Raw genomic sequence first — 9,633 nt, forward strand, 5'->3', positions numbered from 1 at the left:
GAATTGTTTTCTATGATATCAATCTCTGGTGCTAGGAAGGGTGGAAACCACTGTAAATCATCTCAAGGCAATTGTGGTAAAATCACATTACTTAAAATTTACTATCTTAAACATGTTAAGTGGGCAGGTCATTAGGGCTATACATATTCACATTGTTGTGGCTTTTATTTTAGAACATCAGTTATTTTTTTCTTCTATGCTTAGAAAGATGAATCAAGTAATCCCTATATACCAGTGATTCAGAAACTATTTTAATTTTTTTTCAACTATATAAAAACAATGCAAAAGTACATGTTCCTTATGAGTAAAACTTTAAAAATGGGAACATATAACAAAATAAAGCACACAAGTCGCACCCTACTTTACCTCACTCTTCTCACCCTACCCTATCTTGTTAAACAAGTTTTTCCTTTCAAAAGATGTGATATTTTTGTATGTAGAGTTCCAACGTCTTCTCTATGTATTCCTATCTATAATATATATACACATATATATATATATATTTGTATAAATTACACTCTACATATATTTCTGTATCTTGTTATAACTTAATATATCTGAGAAATCTTTTCATGAGTGTATATTTAAATACAACATCTAAAGAAAATCTTGACAGTATTTTAATACTATTTTCAATTTTATAAATAAATGTCAGTGGTTAAAAATTCATCATCATAGGAAGGCATAAAGTAAGAAAGAGCCATCCAAAACTTCCACCCCCATCTGCCGCCACCATTTTCTTCCTAGAAATAAACACATTGGAGACTTGCCTATCTATCCTTACATAAATTTTCTAGGCATAGGCTGACATATGTCCTTATTTATTTGCACAGTGTTCTATTCTGCAACTAACTTCTTTTTCACATAAAACATAGATTTATCTCTGAACATACAGATTTCCTTGTTTTCATTATTTGCTACATGGTATTTCATTCAATAGATTTATTCTTTATTTAATGGGTGTATTGACCATTTTCTCATGGATATTTGACTTATGTACACATTTTGTTATGAAGCATGGTATGGTATATTTTCCCTTAAACATATTTTTGCATATTAGTGGGAAATTAGCTGTGTGTTTTTTAGTAGTTAAGTTTTTTTTAGCAAAGGGTATGTGTATTTTGTTTCTAGATATTTCCAAATGATCCTCCCAAGATATACTGTTTTGTATAGCATAATTTGTATATTTGATTTTGACATAATTTGTATCTTTGATTTTGATTTGTTAATTTAATCATTCCATTTTTTTTTCTTCCTGATTTTTTTTTTCTCATTTTAGCAACACAAAAAGTTCCTCTTTTGTGTGCCTCGTTCTCAAATTCTGTTAAGGTGACCAAGCAATTTTGAAATAATTTCCACAACTCTGCATTTTCTCTAAGGTTTGGGATGAGGGTCCCATTTCATGTTTCTACAATTGTTTTTTATTGTGTATGTGGATGTGTACATTTTCCTTTTTACTGTTCCTAGAATGTACACTTCGGCTTGGTGTTCACCAGAAGACAGCTTATTTGTCTTGTTCTTGGCTATGTACACTGTCCACTTGGATCAAATTGTAAGAGAATGATAAAAAGTAAACACACATAACACTGAAGATTTATAATTTCACATTAGGTTAGAATTCAAAGAAATGGACAAAGAAGTAGTAAAGAACAAATTCCTTTTTATTTGTACTTAGAAAACTTTCATTTCTTATCATTTAGGTTGAGAAAGAACTTCAAATTTATTTTTTGATTATCTCTTATAATACAATTTAGCCTGAATTAGTAAGATAGGTATTAATGTACAAATTAGTGCATTTTTTTGATTGCACTAAATACTCTGAAATAAGTGCCTGCATTTCAAGATACAGAATTTCAGGCAGGTTCCATTTGGATAATTTATTTAAGAACATGTTGAGCAAGCAGGAGGAAAGAAAAGTAAGCCTTTCTTCTTTCTTAGAAGTCAGACAACTCTGAAAATCTGGGAAAAGAATTCCTTTTGCATAAAGCACTTTGCTTAATTGAACAAAGCATCACCTATCCCCCACAATTTCAGTTCTACCTTTTACCTAGTGAGGAAAGTAATCCTTAGGAATTAATTTATATTCTCTAAGGACAGCTTCAAAACTTCACAACTCATTGAACTGGTCTAACACCAGAGAGGACTGCACTTGATTTCATTTTAAATCCTCTAGTTCTTTGTCTATAGAATTGGCATTGCTGTTCATTTTAAATCCTCTAGTTCTTTGTCTATATAGTTGGCATTGATTTCAGTGTAACTTTCAAATGGGCCCAGGTAGAAATATCTGTTTATCAGGGCTACGAGTACTGATATAATAAAAATAATAAAGCAGTCTGTGTACTCTTACAGTTTATGTCCTTGTGAGATTTCATTTTCCTCGATACTATGAAGTTATTTAGTAAAGCCATCTATCAAAACTTACTGTTAGAAATACAGTTTTCTTGGTACCAGCAGATGGTGTAATCGTTATGTTGTTGGACTCCCATGTAGTCAACCGCACTTCAAATCCTAGACCCGGTGATAAAACTCATGCTGAGTGCATGTGTGTGTGATCGTGCCTAATATCTTGAGAGGAGAAGGGATTGCAGTGTGGCCATCCCTCCTGGGGGGTGATTTCTCACTTTCTGTCTCTCTGTCTCTCTCTGGCAAGCACATATGCCCTTTAGCAAAAATCTTTCTCTAAAAAGATTATATATATATACACACACACATATATACACACATAGATATATGTGTGTATATATATATATATACACACACACATATATTTTTTTCTCATGATGAATGGCATAAAAGTAACTCTTTAAAAAAAATAGTTTACTCATTGCTTTGATAAACACTTACTGTATGCCTTTATTCTTGGGGCATCATGTTAGACATGCACTGAAACACCTGCATAACCCCTGTAAGTCTTTGGAATGTGATAGGAGGTGGAATTGAATAATAGAACAGATACTAAACAAATATTGAGGGAATTTAGATGAATTACATTGTTTTTCATACATAAATACACTTAAGTCCCAATTTAGAGCAAAACCAGCTATTTTATAATTAGGTTTCTAATGAAACTTGCAATGTTTGCTATAAGACTCCAAATCCTTAGCATATATAATTGCCAATTTGCTCTTCTCTTATGGAAAAAGAATTAATAAGGCTTTGTTTTTTGAAACAAAAATGGATGCTCTTTATTTATTAGTCATCTGTGAGCAGAAGCTACTACTCATGCTCTTCTCATTTTCTCTTCTTTCAGTTAGCTTACAGAACAAGAAATCTAAATAAGAGATTGCCTTGAGGTGTTCAGATGCCATCTAACTGGAAGAGGGATGACTGAGAGAGTGCCAAACTTTGGGGCTTGAAGGCAGAATGTTATTATTCCTTGTACAATTCATACGCATTGTCATAGTTAATGATTTGGCTTCCTTATGTGCCTTTTCAAAATAGTGATCCTCTGCCAGCTCTCCTTCTTTCTCCTTGTAGGTTATTCTTAGGTTAACTGTGTATGACATGAGCTATTTTCAGATCTTTTGTAGGCTCGGTCCTATGGCCAAATGTTTAGAGGAGCCAGATCCCACATGGCCAACCAAGATTCAAGTTCTAGCCCCAGCAGCTTGAGAGGCATGCAGGGCATATTCACATGTGTGCCCAGAGTCCTGACAAGAGGGAGGAAGGAAGGGGGATTGAGGTGTGATCATGCCCTGTTGGGGGTGGGGGTGTTTTCTCTCTTTGTGACGAGCACACACAACCCCTGGCAATTTCAAAAAAGTCTTTTGGGGCCAATCTTTTGAGTCTTTTGTATAAATATCATAGTGAATTGTGTTAATTAAGTAGATTCAAATTTAATTAGATGTAACTACAGATGTTGTGCACTAAAAGACCATTTTATCAAATTTTGCTTTTGGTGCCATCTAACTTTTAATATAAAAATCTGTACCAAACTTTTACTGTAATATTATAGCAATTGAGGGAAACAACTTCAGTTTTTTACTCTACCTTTACCCCAGATTATTGGTGTTTCTTATTAAACTTGGTTTCTTTTTGCTTTAAAGTAATACATTTAGGCATCACAATGGTACCATTTGTAATTATAGAGATTACAACTGACTGGAAGTTTTCTGAATGGTTTCCCACAATATTTGGCCATCTCAATTAGGACCTATTCAATTTTTGTCAGTGTTAACTTCATTGCAAATGCTACCTTTTACCTTGTAAATTGACTGTTGTTGCCATGATATACAGTACATTGACCAATGGACAAAAACTCTAGGCAAAAGCAGTGACCAGACAGTGGCTTCCTTTGGTCAGTTCCATAGACACTTGAGTAATTTCTGACCTTTGCCACTTAAAATGTGTGGGGATTCTCTACCAAATATGAGACTTCCTTTGTACACTTCACTTGGTAGTTCCATCCCATTGAACTTTGTTCAGCCATTCAGCATTTAAGGCATATAAAACAGACTATGCAGTGTGAGACTCAATTTAGCCAGAATTAGCTTCTTAAATCTCTCATTCCTCTCTCAGTCTCACAAATGTTCAGTATGAAATCTAGTCTTTAGATTTACACTTAGCTTCTTTTCCTGCTTTTCCCTTACATATACTTACTGATCGAAATCAAATCCAACTTAAATCTTCTTGGACAGGGAGAAAGGTAAGCCATCAAACAACAACCAAAAAACCTATTTACTACAAATTGCTATTTTTTTTTCTTATTTAAGTTCAAGACTTGCTCCCAATCCTTTATCATTCCATCTCTTGTCTTTCTAGGCTGACTGCTTTGGGGATTTATCTGTTCCCATTGACTACTAATCATTATGAGCAGTAACCTCTAGATCAAACCATTCCCAAGTTGCACAACCCAATTTCTAACTTCCCTATGAACAGCACCAGTTGTATGGCTGTAGATTGCCATTGTATAATTGAGGATATAACAGTACAAACATGCAACCTGAGTCTAACAAGTAAGAGCCAATAAAGGTGTGTTAAAGTTAAAAAAAAAAAAAATCGGCCATCGCTCTCCAACGCCACCTCTAGCTCACTGAGTTTCTCCCGAAGAAGAGTGAGGAGGTCTCTATACCATGGCTCTTACAAAGCAGACAGCCTGCAAATCCACTGGTGGTAAAGCACCCAGGAAGGAACTGGCTACAAAAGCTCCTCACAAGAGTGCGCCCTCTACTGGAGGAATGAAGAAACCTCATGGTTACAGGCCTGGTACTGTGGCACTCCGTGAAATTAGACGTTATCAGATTCGCAAAATTTCTGGTATGAGAAATTGCTCAGGATTTCAAAACAGATCTGCATTTCCAGAGCGTAGCTATTGGTGTTTTGCAGGAGGTAAGTGATGCCTATTCGGTTGGCCTTTTTGAAGATACCAGCCTGTGTGCTATCCATGCCAAACGTGTTAACGATTATGCCAAGAGACATCCAGCTAGCATGCCACATATGTGGAGAATGTGAATAAGAATCCACTATGATGAGAAGGGACCAGCAGTTAGCGTAATGGCTATGTTGCTGGACTCCCATGTAGTCGACAGAGGTTCATGTCCCAGACCTGGTGGCTTAAACTCATGCCAGGTGCGTGTGCGGGTATGCCCAAGAACCCGAGAGAAGAACGGAGAAGAAGGGATTGTGACGTGGCCAATCCCCCTGGGGGGTGATTTCTCGCTTTCTGTCTCTCTGTCTCTCTCTGTCTGTCTGGCAAGTGCATACGCCCTATAGCAAAAACCTCTCCAAAAAAAAGAAAAGAAAAAGAAAATATATTTGTAAGAGGATTCTACAATAATCATGGAAAATTTTAAATAAATAACAGTGTTCTCATGTTATGAGTTAAGCATTACATAGAAGGAAAATAAAGTTCAAATATATAAATAATGTGGGGGTATTGATTAAATTTCAATTTTATGTGAAAATGAAAGGATCAAAATTCTGTAAATATACAAATTTGTGTATGTGTGCTTGTATGTTCACATGTGCATGCACACACACACTCAAATGGAAAGATCTCTATAAAGGCAATATCGATACAATAACAATGGTGGGAATACATGTATTTTCTTTAGGAACAATTAGTTGTTAAAGTTATTAGATAAATATGTACTTTTGACTAATTTATTGAGTAAAAACCATTTTTAACAATGGAACAATTGGATTTGTCGTTTTCTATAACAAAAGCTCTTTATTTTACCATTAATTCATCTCTCATACTTTAGCTTTTATATCAATACCATATACCATATGGTCAAGCCAACTAACTGAGAGCATATGCTGCAGTAAAGGGGAAGTTTAAGACACAGAGCTTCCAACCTGCCTTACATGAAATATTGCTGGGTGTGAGGCTGGTGTACTTTTATTTTTATTTATCCATTTTAAAAAAGATTTCCAAGTCTAAGTCTTGGTTACTTACCTAAAGCTACAGAGAAAAAAAATAGCATTTGGAATTATTTTTGGCATTGCAGAACTTTTCTTACAACATTAAATCATGCTGATTTTCATTCTGGCTTCCTGCATTTTCTTCTTAAAGTTATATGATTTCTAGTTTCAATCTTAAGAGACTTGGAGATGTAAATTGAGTCATTCAGGCAAAACATTGAATTTTGAGGCATTGTTAGAAGCCAGCTTGCTCTTATATAGAAACCCTTTTATTTGGTGCAGACATTTTAGCCCAGTTTTTAGAAGATTTAGAGCATAATACTTCAATACCCACATACTGATATCTTAATCCCATCTATTCATGTACTTTAATTTTTATGATGATATGTGTGAGGTTTATCCTCTTGACTGGTCTCGCTAAGGTAGATGAAAAAAATGTATAGCTATTAGACTCTCACAGTGGTGACATCAACTGTTTTTGTCACTAGTGTTCATTTTTTTTCATAAAACTAAGGCATTTTATTCTCATGTATTTGAGAGTACAAATTTTATGCCGTAGCACTATTTGAAGCTTGGGCGAGACAATGTTTTTGCTTATTTATTTCTATTCATCTTTAAACACTTTTAAAACCTGAATTATGGAAGCAAGTTGCATTCCTTTATAACTATTTAGAAATTAACTAAACAGGTTCACCAAGAACAGCTAGTTAATTTATTCAACAAATGTTAATTCATTCAACAAGTAATGAGAATTGTGTATTGCGTATCGGTTACCACTTCAGTTACACTATGAGTTAAAAGATCAATTTTATCCATTAGGTACTCTGATGAATCTTACCTTCTATTTTTCATAAGCTTGTAACACCTTAATAAATCCTTATATCTAAGTAATTTTTAATATCAGAATAATGAATATGCCATTTTGCTTATATAAGTTTTAAGGATGTGAAATAAAAAGCAACAGTAACACTTGAGCTTCAAGTCCTTAAAATAATTTTCCTCCAAGATTTATCCTTTAAAAAACCTACTTATCCTGCCTTTTTTTATTAAAGCCATTTTTATGTACCATTTTCATCCTTTCCAGCCAACCTATTTGGTTTTTAGCCACGTAACACCAGTCTAAAAAAAGTTCCTGTGGAATATTTATATGTTGTATATATACTCAACTATCTTGCATATCCAGTCCCATGAAAAACAAATCAAAAAGGAAAAAGAAGTATAGAATTCTGAATGTTGTTAAGCCACTCTGCTTTCCCTGATTTTGAAAAATCTCTTAAGACTTGAGCTTTACTTGTTTTCTTGGCCAGAGTGATGGAGTGAGTGCCTGTTTCACAACCATCTCAGTAACTAACAACTGCCAGCTAGAGAACTAACCTGTTTTACCAAAGGAAAATCATCACCAAGCGTGAGGATGTTATTTTCTTTCTCCACTCTCACCTGAAAATTTTTATAAAATTTTCACAATATTCTAAATAATCAAAATTTGATTTTTGGGGCGGGTCCATAGTATTAAAATACATAGACAAATAGAAAACGAATGATTTTGGAGAAGCAAGTTTAGAATTCTCAATGAAACAATTCCTTGGAGTCAAAGGGAGTGCGCTGCCATTGCCACTCAAGGTTCTCCTTTGTAATCTCTAGCAGGTAATCTATAAATCCCAATGACCTACAAGAGCAAGACAAAGATTGCAGGTGCTCGGGCACCATGATATCATTAACAATAATCAATGCATGGCTGTGTTTTCTCACTAATACATGGGTAAAGTACCAAATTATTGAGCAAGGCTAGATTTCTTTTTTATCAAGCTCATTAGTTGTGGGAGAATTCATTAATCATTTAAGCTTAAAAGAAAAATGTAACCTAGGATTTGGCAGAAAGATCAATAAGACATAAGTGCGTATGTGTATGTTTGAAGAGGAGGGTAGAATCGCATTTTTTTTTTTTTTTAGCTTAAGTGGACCTATTTGTATTGAAGGATGGGTGGGAGGTCATCCATGGGACTGCCAACCCAGGCAAAGACAAAAAGCAAAGAGTTGTAAAAAACAGTATACACATACACACTCAAGTGTACTTCAGGAAAAACTGAAGAAATGGAATTAAAGTGGAAGCTAATATAAGTGCAAAAAATTTTGAAATCTATACATAATTTTTTTCATAGTATATATTTTGTATGATTTTTAGATCTCTCTAATATATACATTGTATACATGTGTATATGTATTCATTCCATAGCTGTTTAAAGTTTCAATTTTTTCTAAAATCCATAGTCAACATAATCAACCTTCTGGCCTCATCTAGTTGGTTACCACATTCTGTCAATTTTTTTTTTGACAGGTTTTTGCTACAGGGTGTGTGTGTGTGCTTGTCAGACAGACAGAGAGAGAGACAGAGAGACAGAAAGTGAGAAATCATCCCCCACCCCCCTCCAGGGAGGATGGCCACACTGCAATTCCTTCTCCTCCGTTTCCCTCTCAGGATCTTGGGCATGCATGCACACGCTCAATGTGAGTTTAAGCCACCAGGTTGAGGACTCCAACCACAGTCAACTACATGGGAGTCCAGCAACATAGTCATTACACCAACTCCTGGTCCCACCACATTCTGTCAATTCTATCATCAAATTATATCTTATCTACTCCCTGTTTTCCATGCCTCCTTCTGGAAACTTATTTCAAACCCACCTGTAGTTTTACCTAAGCTGTTGTAATAATCTAGTGACTGGATTCTCTGTTATTTTTTGCAATCTCTCAATTCATGTGTCAGGTAGATCTTGAAATAAGTCACTTCCTAGTTTAAAAGCAATATAGGCCTTGGTCAAATGACAGTGGCACATGCTGGACACTCCTGCTTCTTAGACTGAGGCCACATGGGAGGCCTGGGTTCAATTCTCAGCCCATCCTAAAAAGTTGGGCACAGCAGTGCATACCTAGATTCCCAGCCACTTGGGAAGCTGAGATAGGAAGATCACAAGGTTTCATCTACCGGGGCAACATAGTGAGGCCCTATCTAAAGAAAACACATAAAAAATAAACAAAAATGACAAAATAAAGAAGTAAAAAAAGGGGGTGGCCTGTAGTGCAGTGATTAAGCACAATGCACAGGGAATTGGATTCCCCATGACTTACCACTGGTTGAATTCTAGCCTATGAGACATGAGAAATATGCTGGGTGAGTATACATGTGTGCCCCAAATCCTGATAGGATGGAGAAATGGTAAAAAAAAAAAAAAAAAAAAAAAAAAAAGAAAATTTCACGAAACACCCACCTTT

At 35.1% G+C, this 9,633-nt stretch overlaps 1 protein-coding gene across 1 annotated transcript in view; it reads left to right on the forward strand.

Annotated features, from left to right (window-relative positions):
• Nucleotides 1-5,072: 5,072 nt before the first annotated feature.
• LOC106735979 (high mobility group protein B2-like) overlaps nt 5,073-9,633 on the forward strand; it is a 168,198-nt gene continuing 163,637 nt past the window's right edge. The window contains 1 exon segment of the mRNA XM_014591568.1: nt 5,073-5,328. Coding sequence (XP_014447054.1) covers nt 5,073-5,328 — 256 coding nt within the window.

This window comes from Tupaia chinensis, unplaced genomic scaffold, assembly GCF_000334495.1.
Source record: "Tupaia chinensis unplaced genomic scaffold, TupChi_1.0 Scaffold000600_1, whole genome shotgun sequence".
NCBI classification, from domain to species: Eukaryota; Metazoa; Chordata; class Mammalia; order Scandentia; family Tupaiidae; genus Tupaia; species Tupaia belangeri.